The sequence below is a fragment of the Hyla sarda genome, chromosome 8 (genome assembly GCF_029499605.1).
Source record: "Hyla sarda isolate aHylSar1 chromosome 8, aHylSar1.hap1, whole genome shotgun sequence".
NCBI lineage: Eukaryota > Metazoa > Chordata > Amphibia > Anura > Hylidae > Hyla > Hyla sarda.
The window spans coordinates 9,604,591-9,620,206 of record NC_079196.1 but is presented as its reverse complement, the minus strand read 5'-3'; the positions used below and the strand labels follow the sequence as shown (position 1 = coordinate 9,620,206).

Genomic DNA, 15,616 nt, shown 5'->3' with positions numbered 1-15,616 from the left:
CTAATGATTCCCAATCTTTCCTCTCCTTATTTTTTTATTTTTTTTATTTAATTTGCCTAAAGATGGTCCCACTGCTAAATCTGAGGGTAAGCTTTGTGTGCCACAGAGCTCTGTCCACTTGGGTATCGTATCTGGTATCATTTGTGCTTCCTCCTGGTGACATGCATGCTGTTCTCCGCTTGGTTCCTCATCATGTGTCTGTGTTCTGTACATTCACCTCCTGGATCTCCCACCGCACACACCGCCTGGTAGTGACCTTCATCCAACATACGGGGACATCCTGTGCAGATCATATACATGGATTATTTATGTGGCCTGTATGTCGTGTATTATACCCCCCACAGTCGGACGATCACCCCCGCACCGTGCCCATCACCTGTGATCCTCATTCTACAATGTTACCATCACCATTCATTGGTAACGCTGCAGAATTTCTTTAGGATTCCTTGAACTTTTTTTTGCAACTACTTTTAAGTTGATAAACATTAAAGAACTTTGTTCTCTGGACCAGATTCCTTCAAATTCGATCAGGTTTCACTTATAATGCATTCGGAAAGTCTTCAGATGCTTTCATTTTTTTTTACAATTTTTTATGTTGCTCTTTGTTCTTAATTGAAATAAAAAATAAAAAAAGACAAAATCCACCCTCCATGTGAATGGGACAGCAGAATCCCCATTCAACTCAATGTGCAGTAAATTTTTGCGGAATCTCAAAGCAGAATTTTCTGGTGGAATTCCTCTGCTCGGAAATTCCTCCGTGTGAACATAACCTAAGGGTACGTTCACACGTACAGGATCTGCTGCATATTTTCTGCAGCTGGCTTTACTGCCCATTGAAGTTAATGGGTAGCAAAATCAACTGCACAAAATGTGAGCGTACCTTAAGGAAGGGAAAGTGTCTGAAGAATCTCCAAATGCATAATAGATGCAGGAGTCGGTTGTGAAAGGAGCGAGACGTCCTCAGTTTGTGACTGATAAGCAGCAGAAAAGCGCTGCCGTGATGGAAATGGAGGACAATTTTTTTTTTTTTTTGCGACTACTTGTGATGACTGTGTTGTAAGTATAAGCAGATTTCTCATTGAGCATTTATTATGCCCAGTGATGGCTTTCTGTAGGGCTGTGCGCTAGGTGGTTATGCTTTTCTGTAAAGGGGAGTTCACAAATTGCATAAAGTTTTTTTTTCTTTTTCTCTTTTCCCCATTGTTTATACACTGCAGTTTTACCGTGTAACATATGCATTTTGCAGATTCGCAGCAGACTTCACCCTCCTACGTTCAATTTGGTCAAATCTGCTTTAAAAGTTGTCTTCAAAACCCCATCTACGTCTATGCTGGGAGTTGTAGTTTTGCAACAGCTGGTTGGGGTAGACTGTGGTAATTTGATGAAGAATTTAATCCGCACTACAAATCTGCCAAGTCTTAAAGGGGTTATCAAGGAAAAAATCTTTTTTTTATATACTGTCTATCAACTGGCTCCAGAAAGTTAAACAGATTTTTAAATTACTTCTATTAAAAAAAATCTTAATCCTTTCAGTACTTATGAGCTGCTGAAGTTGAGTTATTTTCTAAGTGCTCTGATGACACCTGTCTTGGGAACTGTCCGGAGTAGAAGCAAATCCCCATAGCAAACCTCTTCTACTCTGTGCAGTTCCCGAGACAAGCAGAGATGTCAGCAGAGAGCACTGTTGTCAGACAGAAAAGAACAACTCAACTTAAGCAGCTGATAATTATTGGAAGGATTAAGATTTTTTAATAGAAGTAATTTACGAATCTGTTAAACTTTCTGGAGCCAGTTGATATAAAACATTTCTTTTCCTGGATTACCCCTTTAAGGGTGCATTCACATCACGATTTTGCTCCGCAGTTCCCGTATACTGTTTTGTATAGGAAAACTGTATACAACCTTATGGAAAACCGTACACACAGACCTCCCATGCAAAAACGTATATGCTACAAGATGCATCCGGTTGTGTACCTATTTGGTCGTGTACGTTTTTTTTTGTTTTGTTTTCGTGCACAAAGCTTCAGTCTACTACGGTTTTGTTTCCAGTTTAAAATCCGTATACGAACTGTATAAATATATATATATATTTTTTTTTAAAACATTGAAGTCAATAAAAAACGGATGTGTCTACAGTGCCATATGGTTTTTTGTGATACGTTTTTTTCTTGTACTTGGCAAACCACACCTACTGTCCTTGGAATTTCAATAAAAAATTGAAACTTTATTGCACTAAAGTGTTAACAAAAAAAAAAGTATACATTTTTTTTAATTACAAAAACTGATGCAACAGGACGTCTAAATTCAAACCGCATACGGTTTAAGACCCTATGCTGTTTCAATTCAGAGCACACGTTTGCATACAGTTTTGTAAGATTTTAGGACATACGTTCCGTGAAAGAAAAAATGAACTGTATGGCAAAATCGTGATGTGAATGCCCCCAACATGTCAGGATCGATTAAAGATCAGCCGTAAGTATAGTTATCCTTTCATTTAGTTACACATTCACATTGGCCACTTTATTCTCCAATTGGAAGCGAGGGAATTATAGCATTAAGGGGTACTCCGTCCCCCTGGGCATCTTATCCCCCTATCCAAAGGATACGGGATAAGATGTCTGATCGCGGGGGTCCCTCGTGATCTCTGTGCAGCACCCGGTGTGTGTTTAGAACACTGAGTGTGGGGGTCGCAGTTCGTAACGTCACGGCCACACCCATCATGAATCATGCCACGCACCCTCAATGCAAGTCTATGGGAGGGGGCGTGGCGACTGTAGTCGCCACACCCCCTCCCATAGACTTGCATTGATGGGGAGTGGCATGTCACCATGAGGGTGTGTGGCTATGAAGTCACGACCCTCGTCGCCCGCACCCAGCGTTAGAAACATAATGTTCCGAATGCTGGGCCAGTGGAGTACCCCTTTAATTGTCCAATGTAAACTGCGCTGAAGAGGTTTGGGCGTCTCTTCGTGTCACCGATGTATCGGGAAGGTGTGAGAGAAGGAGCGTCACGGGGGTTTCCCTCCTCTCCCCCATGGTTCTGTATGTGCTCGTCTATAGGGCGGTCATATCCAGAGCTCACGCAGTGGCGGTGTCTTTGTACAGCAGAGACTCATGTGCATCTCTCATTTTGTCTTCTCTGTAGTTTAGATTTTGCTCTCTATTAACCTTTTTTTTATTTTGCTTGTGTTTAGCTTTGTTGGAGCTGAATCGTTGTAGCTCCAATGTTACGGCATGCTGGGAACGCAGCGCAGAATCTGTAGACGGTCGTGTAGTTTTTGTGTTTGCTTCTTATGGAATGTGTAGATGTTGTTGTGTGCGCACATTGTATACTCCTCACTTTGCCTGTACATGTTGGATGTCTATTGGCTTATATACCCAGTTATGATTGGATCTTCTGGTGGCGCCACATAGACAGTAAAGGGGTACTCCGGTGGAAAACTTTTTTTTTTTTTTTTTAAATGAACTGGTGCCAGAAAGTTAAACAGATTTGTAAATGACTTCTATTAAAAAAATCTTTACCCTTCCAGTACTTTTTAGCAGCTGTTTGCTACAGAGGAAATTCTTTTCGTTTTGAATTTCTTATATATTTTTTTTTTTGTCTCGTCTACAGTGCTCTCTGCTGACACCTGTCTGTGTCAGGAACTGTCCAGAGCAGGAGAAAATCCCCATTGCAAACCTATGCTACTCTGGACAGTTCCTAAACCCGGACAGAGGAGTCGGCAGAGAGCACTGTGGACAAGACAAAAAAGAAATTCAAAAAGAAAATAATTTCCTCTGTAGCATACAGCTGCTAAAAAGTACTGGAAGGATTAAGATTTTTTTTAATAGACGTAATTTACAAATCTGTTTAACTTTCTGGCACCAGTTGATTAAAAAAATAATAATAGTTTCCACCGGAGTACCCCTTTAAGGCTCCACAATCTGTGACCCTCCAGATGCTGCAACATACAAGACTCAAGAGTTCAGGACTTGCCTAAGTATCCCACCAACATTGACCTGATCTGCCAATATATATCTGATGTCTACAGCTTCTTATTACTGCTATATATAAGGTGAAGGGGCTGAATAATGTGACCTTAGAGGCCAAACCTTTGGGTATTAACTACTATATGATGGAGGTTTTTATTGTAGCCGAACTGCAGTCACCATAATGATAAAGTCAATGTCCACCTCTAATCACCACTACGTTATTTCATGTGAAATTACCATAATCTACATAAATAGTGGTCACTGTGTAAATATTATATCCTGTATTATACTCCAGAGCTGTACTCACTATTCTGCTGGTGGGGTCACTGTGTACATACATTACATTACTTATCCTGTACTGATCCTGAGTTATATCCTGTATTATACTTCAGAGCTGTACTCACTATTCTGCTGGTGAGGTCACTGTGTACATACATTACATTACTTATCCTGTACTGATCCTGAGTTATATCCTGTATTATAGTCCAGAGCTGTACTCACTATTCTGCTGGTGATGTCACTGTGTATATACATTACATTACTTATCCTGTACTGATCCTGAGTTATATCCTGTATTATACTCCAGAGCTGTACTCACTATTCTGCTGGTGAGGTCACTGTGTACATACATTACATTACTTATCCTGTACTGATCCTGAGTTATATCCTGTATTATACTCCAGAGCTGTACTCACTATTCTGCTGGTGAGGTCACTGTGTACATACATTACATTACTTACCCTGTACTGATCCTGAGTTATATCCTGTATTATACTCCAGAGCTGTACTCACTATTCTGCTGGTGAGATCACTGTGTACATACATTACATTACTTATCCTGTACTGATCCTGAGTTATATCCTGTATTATACTCCAGAGCTGTACTCACTATTCTGCTGGTGAGGTCACTGTGTACATACATTACATTACTGATCCTGTACTGATCCTGAGTTATATCCTGTATTATATTCCAGAGCTGTACTCACTATTCTGCTGGTGAGGTCACTGTGTACATACATTACATTACTTATCCTGTACTGATCCTGAGTTATATTCTGTATTATACTCCAGGGCTGTACTCACTATTCTGCTGGTGGGTTCACTGTGTACATACATTACATTACTTATCCTGTACTTATCCTGAGTTATATCCTGTATTATACCCCAGAGCTGTACTCACTATTCTGCTGGTGAGATCACTGTGTACATACATTACTTATCCTGTACTGATCCTGAGTTATATTCTGTATTATACTCCAGAGTTGTACTCAATATTCTGCTGGTGAGGTCACTGTGTACATACATTACATTACTTATCCTGTACTGATCCTGAGTTATATCCTGTATTATACTCCAGAGCTGTACTCGCTATTCTGCTGGTGGGGTCACTGTGTACATACATTACATTACTTATCCTGTACTGATCCTGAGTTATATCCTGTATTATACTCCAGAGCTGTACTCACTATTCTGCTGGTGAGGTCACTGTGTATATACATTACATTACTTATCCTGTACTGATCCTGAGTTATATCCTGTATTATACTCCAGAGCTGTGCTCACTATTCTGCTGATGAGATCACTGTGTACATACATTACATTACTTATCCTGTACTGATCCTGAGTTATATCCTGTATTATACCCCAGAGCTGTACTCACTATTCTGCTGGTGAGGTCACTGTGTACATACATTACTTATCCTGTACTGATCCTGAGTTATATTCTGTATTATACTCCAGAGTTGTACTCAATATTCTGCTGGTGAGGTCACTGTGTACATACATTACATTACTTATCCTGTACTGATCCTGAGTTATATCCTGTATTATACTCCAGAGCTGTACTCACTATTCTGCTGGTGAGGTCACTGTGTACATACATTACATTACTTATCCTGTACTGATCCTGAGTTATATCCTGTATTATATTCCAGAGCTGTACTCACTATTCTGCTGGTGAGGTCACTGTGTACATACATTACATTACTTATCCTGTACTGATCCTGAGTTATATCCTGTATTATACTCCAGAGCTGTACTCACTATTCTGCTGGTGAGGTCACTGTGTACATACATTACATTACTGATCCTGTACTGATCCTGAGTTATATCCTGTATTATACTCCAGAGCTGTACTCACTATTCTGCTGGTGAGGTCACTGTGTACATACATTACATTACTTATCCTGTACTGATCCTGAGTTATATCCTGTATTTTATTCCAGAGCTGTACTCACTATTCTGCTGGTGAGGTCACTGTGTACATACATTACATTACTGATCCTGTACTGATCCTGAGTTATATCCTGTATTATACTCCAGAGCTGTACTCACTATTCTGCTGGTGAGGTCACTGTGTACATACATTACATTACTTATCCTGTACTGATCCTGAGTTATATCCTGTATTATACTCCAGAGCTGTACTCACTATTCTGCTGGTGAGGTCACTGTGTACATACATTACATTACTTATCCTGTACTGATCCTGAGTTATATCCTGTATTATACTGCAGAGCTGCACTCACTATTCTGCTGGTGAGGTCACTGTGTACATACATTACATTACTTATCCTGTACTGATCCTGAGTTATATTCTGTATTATACTCCAGAGCTGTACTCACTATTCTGCTGCTGAGGTCACTGTGTACATACATTACATTACTTATCCTGTACTGATCCTGAGTTATATCCTGTATTATACTCCAGAGCTGCACTCACTATTCTGCTGGTGAGGTCACTGTGTACATACATTACATTACTTATCCTGTACTGATCCTGAGTTATATCCTGTATTATACTCCAGAGCTGTACTCACTATTCTGCTGGTGAGGTCACTGTGTACATACATTACATTACTTATCCTGTACTGATCCTGAGTTATATCCTGTATTATACTTCAGAGCTGTACTCATCATACTGTGTAAATCATCAGCCCATAAGAGGCCAGCCTGTTCAGTGCACTTTCACCAGCACTATGTCACTATATAGCAGAGAGGAGTTTGTGATTTGCTGTGATAGTCTAGAAAATAAGGGAGTAAGTAACTGTGTGTGTATTACTATCAAACAGCCCAGCTCTGCCCCCACCACCACAATCTCTTTAATTATTTTCTAGTCACATCTAGCAGAATAGTGAAGCTTTCTTTGGAGATGAATATATAAACCAGTGTTTTCCAAAGAGTGTGTCTGCAGCTGTTGCAAAACTACAACTACCAGCATGCCCGGACAGCCAACGGCTGTCTGGGCATGCTGGTAGTTGTAGTTTTGCAACAGCTGCAGGCACACTCTTTGGAAAACACTGATATGAACTATGTAGTGATGATCAGAGGTGACTGTTGTCACTGTGGGTCTAATTTTGCGCCATTGTGGCAGTCTGGATTATTGATTTCTGGTAGTAAGGTAGCATTATCTGCTATATAGGATGGGGTCCTGTGTATACCGGCCTGTGGCCCCCAGCTGTGCAGATGTTTCCGTTCTATCTCCAGATTTGGTAGATGGTACTTATGTTTTATTTTTTTCTGATTTTGCGCTTACGGTGACGCTTAGGATCGTGGCATATGGATGTTTTCTGTGGTGCAGTCGTAGTCGCCTCAATGGACTTTGACTAATGATTTTACCTTTTTTGTGTTTATTCATACAGGACGGATCCGCACCAGGAGGCAGAGTTCGGGAAGCACGAGCGGCACCACCTCCGCTCAGCCGGACACCCGGGGCCGCAGCCGAGCCAAGATCGTGTCGCAGTCCCAGCGTAAGGATACGGCGCGTGATTTGTGACCTTGTTATGGCTGAATGTGGGGCGGTGTGTCTGCCGGCTCATGAGTCCTCTGTCCTGTATGATGGTTCTGTGAGATCTGTATGTCATGTGACCTTCTCTAAATCCCTCTTTACTGTCCTCCTCCCTTCTGCCTTCATGCTTAAGGATCCCGATCGGCGAACCCAGCCAGTGGTAAGAACCTGCCCCCCCGGGCCTCACCCTCCCGCCGTCATTGTTCCGTGTAGGCGACCTGTTGCGCATCTTTGTACGGCTGCTGACGACATCCATCCCTGGCATTTCTATACAGTGTGGGGCACCACTGTCCCGTGTGCCAAGTTCTCACAAATGTGGGACAATGAAGCCTGTAGAGCACCCGTTGGCGGTGGGCCAAGGCTCATCAGGCATTTGGCTGAACACTCCTCGCTCTTCTAGGTAGCGGACATTGTGTTCTGTCATCGAGGTGGCCTAATTGCACAATTATCTCACTTCCACCCCATCCAGGGTGAACTATCACCCTAGATTTTTCTTTGGCTGTATAGAGGTGTTCAGGGAGGGGAGAGCGTCGCTGCGCTGTACCGTGATGACACGGTCGCCATTAGTGAGGTTATTGTGCCCCATAACATCGCTGAGCATCATCCATGTAGATTATTAGTGACCCCATCATGTCTGTGTATGTTTCCTCACTCATGTTCTCTCCCCATAGCCGGCAGCCGCTCCAGTTCTCCCGGCAAATTGTTGAGCAGTGGATACGGTCTAGCCACCAGCGCCCAGAGGGTCCCTCAGATCCCCACCTCTGAGAAGAGAAGCAAGATCCCGCGGAGCCAGGGCTGCAGCCGCGAGACCAGCCCCAGCAGGATAGGACTGGGTAAGGATTATTGTGTCAGCAATCTGGGGCCATTACCCTCTATTATGGTGTTTTATACACTTGTGGCCCTCCAGCTGTTGCAGAACTACAACTCCCAGTATGCCCAAAATTCTTAAAAACTTATACCAATGTTACAGCACTATAACTCCCATCATACCCTCACAGCTTTTGTCTCTCAGGGCGATTATAGGAGTTGTAGTTTTGCAACACCTGGCGAGCCGCAGGTTGGAGAACACTGATCTGTTGCTTAAATCAGTGGTTTCCAAACAGTGTGTCTCCAGCTGTTGCAAAATTACAACTCCCAACATGCCCGGACAGCCAAAGGCTGTCCGGGCATGCTGGGAGTTGTAGTTTTGCAACAGCTGGAGACGCACTGTTTGGAAAACACTGCCTTAGATTTAACATTTTAATATAGAAGCTAGAAGGCGAATCTGCTTCTGATTACTGTCCGCTCTTTTAGATGACGTTTATCTTATGAACACATTTACATTATGAGCTGTGTATAGTAAATGGACAGTGAGTCCGGTATAATATCTGGTCTGGGGACCCTCATACCAGCTCAGTGACTTCAGTAAGGAGATCTCTAATGGTCAGCTATATGTTACTGAGACACACAATAAGATCTATGGCTGGATAGGATGAGATCAGAGCTGTATACTCTGGGGTTAGGACGGCCAATACTGGATTTGTGGGGCCTTTGTGTGATCAGGGGATGTACATCCATTGTTACTTATAGACATAACTACAGGAGGTATAAAGCCTCCTGCACCAGTCTACATTAATAATATTAATAAAAATAATGACAATAAAAATAATAAAAAATAATGATCGTAATAATAGTTATTATAAAAATATAATTTCTCGGTCACTCTTCATTGGGGGACACCATTACTGATGGGTATATGCTCTTGCCACTAGGAAGCGCTGACACTAAGGGAAAAAAAAAAAAGTTGGCTCCTTCCTGGCAGGATATACCCGCCCACTGGAAGTGAGGTAATCAGTTTTAGCTTAGTGTCAGCAGGAGGCAGACACAGGTCTGGAGTTCTCCAGGCCTGGTCTTCTTTTTATTTTATAGTTAGGGCCTGTTTTAGGTTCTTTTCTCCTTTTTCTTTTCTTGTTTTTAGGTGGGGGTTCAGGAGCTTAGCGCTACCTGTTCCCCCATGTGCGGCTAAGAAGCATAAAGTATGCACAGTTAACCCCTTCCCACCAACAGCCAGCAACCTGGGGTTGCACCTTGGGTCCAGGTCCCCCCCTATCTTCCCTGCTCGTCCCGCTGTCTCAGCCTGACATGATGCAGGTGATTATAGCCGGCTGAAGACAACTTAGGCGAGTATGGCTGTATACTATCCAACAGCGGTAGAGAGAACAGTCCCCGGTGAGTACCATACCATTACATGCAGTCATGTCCGCCGGTTTTCTTAACGTATGCATACTATATTCCCTCCTCTTCAGGCTGCTGCATCTGCGGCTAGTGCCCCGGATCCCCTCGTCCAGTACAAGGTCTCCGTGGAAGTTTCTCTGCGTGGTCGTAAACTGGATCTGCTGTCTTTTTGCCAGACAGTAGTCTCTCCTGTAGCTCATCTCACAACTGGGCGGGTGGATAACGGTACCGCCCTTCTAGTGCGAGGTGTCCACTGGAGTGACCAGTTGTCTACTATGGACCCATACCAGTAAGACGGACAGTGGTCTGCATTGTTTTCTCCACTGCGTCTCGCTCTTATCCAAGGGCTCATGTATCTGCAGCTGCAGTTCCGGTACCTCACTGCTAGTTCACGGTGTCCGGTGGGGTGACCTGGCATGCCCTATGGACCCTATGCAGGGTGACGCTGATACATTCCATGGCTCCTAAGCGTCCTCTGATCTCCCAGGGTTACGGGGATTCTATCCATGGCTTCTAGGCCTCCCTGCCCTTCCACATGTGTTAAATGTTCCCTTATCACCAGCACCTGAAGGTGAACTTGTTCAGCCAGACCGTTGTCTGCACGGTTTCTGCCGCCGTCGGTCTCCCATCTCTGGGCTGCCGCGTGCATGGCCGTGGCTTCCCTTTCCTCACTGTTGGTGTGATGAATCTGTGCGAGGGTCTCTGCAGGTACAAGGGACTGTTGTGAGTCAACCAGGCTTTCGTATGCATGGTCTCCTACACCACTGGATAACCCATCAGTTTGGCCGCGGGCACAGCAGTGTTCCTGTGCGTTCAGGAATCCTATACCAGTTGGCCAGACAGTTGTCTGCATGGTTTGCTGCTCTGCCCGTGGCGGAAGTTCAGGTAACCCCCTGCCCAGGTGTAGTTCCTAGTGAGTCGCCCTCCAGGGGCTCTATACAATGCACCACATGCTGGTTCGCCAGGTTCCCTACTTTACCAGGTCCCTCTCCACATACCTGCCGTTCTCACGGCTGAACACTGGTATCTCACTCTTCGGGTGTGGTTCTGAATGCGGGATACGGTGTGGCCGTGGTCCCTATGCCAGAAAGTCAGGCTGTGTGCATAGTTTTCTCATCCACCAGCTCCCCTCCCCATTCCTGCCGCTCCTGTGACTGAAGTGTCCCAGTGGGTTCCTTGGGCCTCTTTTTTCCTGTAAGTCAGCCTGTGTTGGCATGTTTCCTGCCCCACATATGTCTGCCATCTCTTACGTCTGCGACAGCAGTCTTGGTGTGTGGCACCATTAAGAGATGGGGGGTGCGGGAGTTTTCCTGCAGATTCCACAGACTTTCACAACTACAGCAGCACTCTCTCTTCCCCTTTCTAGGGCACAACTCTTCTAGGGGCTCCGTTGACTCACTATCTGGTCCAGGGTTTCCCCCCGATGGGATGTTCCTCTCAACGCTGGGGGTCATGTATGAATGTGGGCTTCTTCCTTGCATTAGTAATCATGCCTTTGTCTCGTTGCCCAGCCCGTGTCCAAGATTCCAATCCCTCTAGGGACACAGATTAACTCCTCCATTCCTGGATATGTTGTTGAAGGGTTCCTTGGGGGCTGCGTTAACGCAGTATTTGTCTGTTGCCGTAAGATGACATTTCCCTGATTTTACAGTGCTGGTGACACTCCCCCTTCCACTGGGGTTACTGGGATCAGGGAGCTTGGCACGGTCAGTGCCTGGGCTTCATTTCGATGACCTCTGGTTTTCCCCTCCACTAGGGGGACTGTTTTGCTGAGCACTTTCTCCTGCTCAGAAGGAGCCATCTCTCTCTCTCCCCACTATATGGGGGGTATCTGGCTGGGCTCTTCTTTTTTGCTGTGAGAATTCAGAGTAGCTTTTCACAGTCTATGCTTGTGTGCTTACTGCCCACTCTTGCAGCCTGACTCTCCCATTTTCTTGGTTATTCCTGATGCTCATACGGCCATGGCACTCTCCACTGTGGGAGGAGCTTATACATTCGTGCCCGCCTCGGCAACAGCAGGTCTAGCCCCGTCTATTGTTGGGTCCTGCCATTGCTCTCTTTCTCTCCTGGTGCAATCTTGGAAGGGTGTATTCCTCCCTCCCTTTGACAGTGTCAGTTGCGCTATACTGACACTACAGTCTTCTGGGGTAATCTTCATGTTCCCAGAACCTGGAAGCCCTAGCCAGGTTCCCTTTTGTCTCTCCCTCCGTTCTCATCCTGACGGGTTGTTGCTTCGGAGTGCTCTAGTCCAATCCGACCTCTAGGGTCTAAGACCGATTGGTCTTCCTGTCTTAGACACCTTCCTAGGATACTGTGGTGTGCTCTCTTTTCTGGATTGACCTGCCTGGTTCTTTGGGCCTTAGTGGTGGTTGAGATCTCAGGCTTGTGTTGTGGGGCGCCCTTTCTGTCCCGCACTTCTTCCTGTCTCGACATGGATGTTTGTCACCCGCTGCATTTCTCGGACGTTGAGTTTACATACTCTATAGGTGTGAGTCTTCCAGGAGACTCTGGATCCTCCAATTCCCTTGTTGGCTTCTCCGGTGTTGTGGGATGTTCCATTTCAGGGTACTCCGCTCCTTCGGTTGGCCGTTTTTTTTTACTTCCGTCTCCCCCTTTGGGTCCGTCCATGGACGGCGTTTCGGTCATCTGTATTACCCCAGTCAAGCTAATTTCACCTCCCTGGTGCTCGCAGCGGGCCTCTGATACAGGGTTTTTGGGTCTGCAGCTGGTCATGTCCTCGATCTTATGCACCAGGCCCCTCTTGAGCCGGTTTCTGTCTTTCTTTTTTTTTGGTGGTTTTCTGGTCTCCACCTTCTGTGCTCACCTTTTGCTCAGGCGCCCGCTGCTCTCCCTGGCTTTTTTTTCTGCCAGGTTCTCTTGATTCGGTCGACTCTGGATGGGGTTCTCCTGTTGTGCACTTTTCCAATTTTTTTTGTTTCTGTTGTCCTGTGTTCCTTGGGTTTGCTTTCCTACCTCCTTCCTGTATGGATTCAGTCTATCTGGCTTCCTAGTTGATTTTTTCTTGTCTCTCTTCGGTCCGGAGGTTTAGAGTCTCTTTTCAGGATGGTCTCTTCCTTTGGCATCCTAGGCCATCTCTATGGACAATTGGCTCTTCATGGAGCTCAGTTTCTGACCCTCGGTTGTTTCTGGCCCAGGGTCTCGTCCGCTAGCCTTACGGACGGCTGGGTTTGGTCTCCAGACTGCTTCCCCTTCTCTAGTGGTGGTTGTTCCCACCTTAGGTACTGCTATGGTACGTCCCATAAGTAACTGTCCCCCAATGAAGGGCAACCAAGAAAAGGAGATTTTTTTTTTTTGTACTCGCTGTAAAATTTCGTTCTTGTAGCTTTCATTGGGGTACACTGCACCCACCTATTTCTTCACTGCTGCCCGGATGCTCTTTTTCGGTTCTTGGGTTTTTATCTGGGGATTACTTTCTAGGGTCCTTCGGACATATGTCCTGGTTGGCTTCTCCTACTGCTTTGTGACAAAACTGATTACCTCACTTCCAGTGGGCGGGTATATCCTGCCAGGGAGGAGTCAATTATTTTTTTTTCCTTAGTGTCAGCGCCTCCTAGTGTCCCTCAATGAAAGTTACAAGAAAGAGATTTTATGGTGAGTACAAAAAAATCTCCTTATTATATAATTATTATATTATAGATTAATAATTATAAAAAATATTGTTTTTATTATAAATAATTATTTATTATAAATAATTTATAATTACACCTGCAGATTCTGTAGCACTTTACATTAATTCTTGTCCAATTCCATACGGCAGCAATTTGCTGAAATATGTCCGGATGTACCCATAATAGTAAACATAACGGCAGTGACTGAACAACCAAAGGGTTCAAAGCCCAATGTCTATTAGTCATATTTGACTTGAATATTGGTTATTCACATGATTGATCCCCCTGATAGAAAGCGGAGGGATGCACTGGCAGAAATGGACTTGGCTCAAGGATTCTGTGCCGTATTTCTTAGTCTGGATTTGTCTCCATCCCTCCTCCTGTCATTAGATACAGATATTGTCTTTTAATACTTTATCATTTTTGAGGCCTGACATTGGGTGGGGGGGGTCAGACCTTCTTGTAGATCCTGTAGTAGACGTTCCCTTTCTCAGTAGTATTCAGTATAAGTGCTTGTACATCTTCTTATATGATGTTTGGGTTGGACGCGTCTCAGGAAGGTTTATATAGAGCCGTATACTAATCCACGTCTCCTCTTCACTGCGTTCACATGGGGCATTAATCCTGGCTCTGCCTCTGCAGATCGGGGATGGGGTCTTGATCCAGGGGGCTGCTGCTTATCACATTCACTCTTGCTACCCACAGGGGGGGGTCGGGAGGGGAAAAAGGGGGCTTGTGTGTTTTTGACAACTTTTGGACGCTACTGCCTATCCTAAGTTTTTTATTTTAATTATGACCGATCCTTCCTGAGTAGCGGAGTAACGGCGCCGCCCATCCCCGTCCACCTCTTCTGTGTTGCAGTCCAGGGGTGTCTGTCATTGATGTAACAGCATTAACCACTTGCTTCATTGAAGATTTTTCTCAATTATCTGCCTGTTTAATGTGTTGTAAATTAATGTGCTGCTTTTCCACATCGCATGCTAGCCCGGAGCAGCCGCATCCCCCGACCCAGCATGAGTCAGGGGTGCAGCCGCGACACCAGCCGAGAGAGCAGCCGGGATACCAGTCCCGCCAGGGGCTTTGCACCGCTTGGTAAGTATTGGAATATTGAAACCCACCTATCCTACCCAACCCTTCCCTCAGCTACTGACTGTGCTACAAGTGCTCAGGGCCAGGCTGCGTCCTACTTCCCTCATCTTACCTTAGGTGACAGGGTTCAAGCAGATTAGGACAGAGCTATAGATGACTTCTATTGGGGTGAGAACAGCTTTTTCGGAGTTTAGGTTTTCCATATATATTTATCTATAAATTTTTTATATACGTATATATATTTTTATACATTTATACATGTATATTTATTTTTATGTATATGTCTATATTTATATATTTCAGATATAATATAATTTTTTAATATATATATATATATATATATATATATATATATATAGATAGAGAGTTAAGACTTGTACGAGGCATCTGACCTGATCATTTTGACCCCGTCTTGTAGATTTTCAGATGTCTGAATAGGCCTCTATGTCCAGAGCAGGGTCCATCATGTGGCGCTCCTGCTGTTGCAAAACTACAACCACTATAGTGGCCCAGCAATCTCAGAACGCCGCAGTTGTGCCCCCCTATCAGAATTTTTTTAATTATTTTTTTTCATACTTTACTACAAATTCAACAAGTGTGATAGAAAAATTAGGTGTTTTAAAGAGCAGTGATTTTCAACCTGTGGTTGTCCTGCATGTTGTGAAACTACAACTCCCAGCATGCCTAGACAGCCACCGGGAAATGTAGTTTTAGAACAGCTTGAAAGTCACGGGTTTAATATCACTGGTATAGAGAGGTGGTCTCCAAACTGTGGATCTCCAGCTGTTGCCAAACTACAACTTCCAGCATGCTAGGAGTTGTAGTTTTGCAGCAGCTGGAGATCCACTTTTTAAAGAACTTAGGGTATAGAGTATGACATCTTTTTTTAAGGCTATGTTCAGACACTGCAGAGTACATGATATAA

The 15,616-nt window shown here is 44.4% G+C and overlaps 1 protein-coding gene across 1 annotated transcript in view; it reads left to right on the top strand.

The window, feature by feature from the left end:
• The window catches only part of CLASP1 (cytoplasmic linker associated protein 1), a gene marked incomplete in the record, with an annotated part of 180,394 nt that overhangs the window by 127,728 nt on the left and 37,050 nt on the right, over positions 1 to 15,616 (top strand). Inside the window, 4 exon segments of the mRNA XM_056534144.1 lie at positions 63 to 86; positions 7,614 to 7,721; positions 8,431 to 8,592; positions 14,587 to 14,694. Of these exon segments, the coding sequence (XP_056390119.1) occupies positions 63 to 86; positions 7,614 to 7,721; positions 8,431 to 8,592; positions 14,587 to 14,694 (402 nt within the window).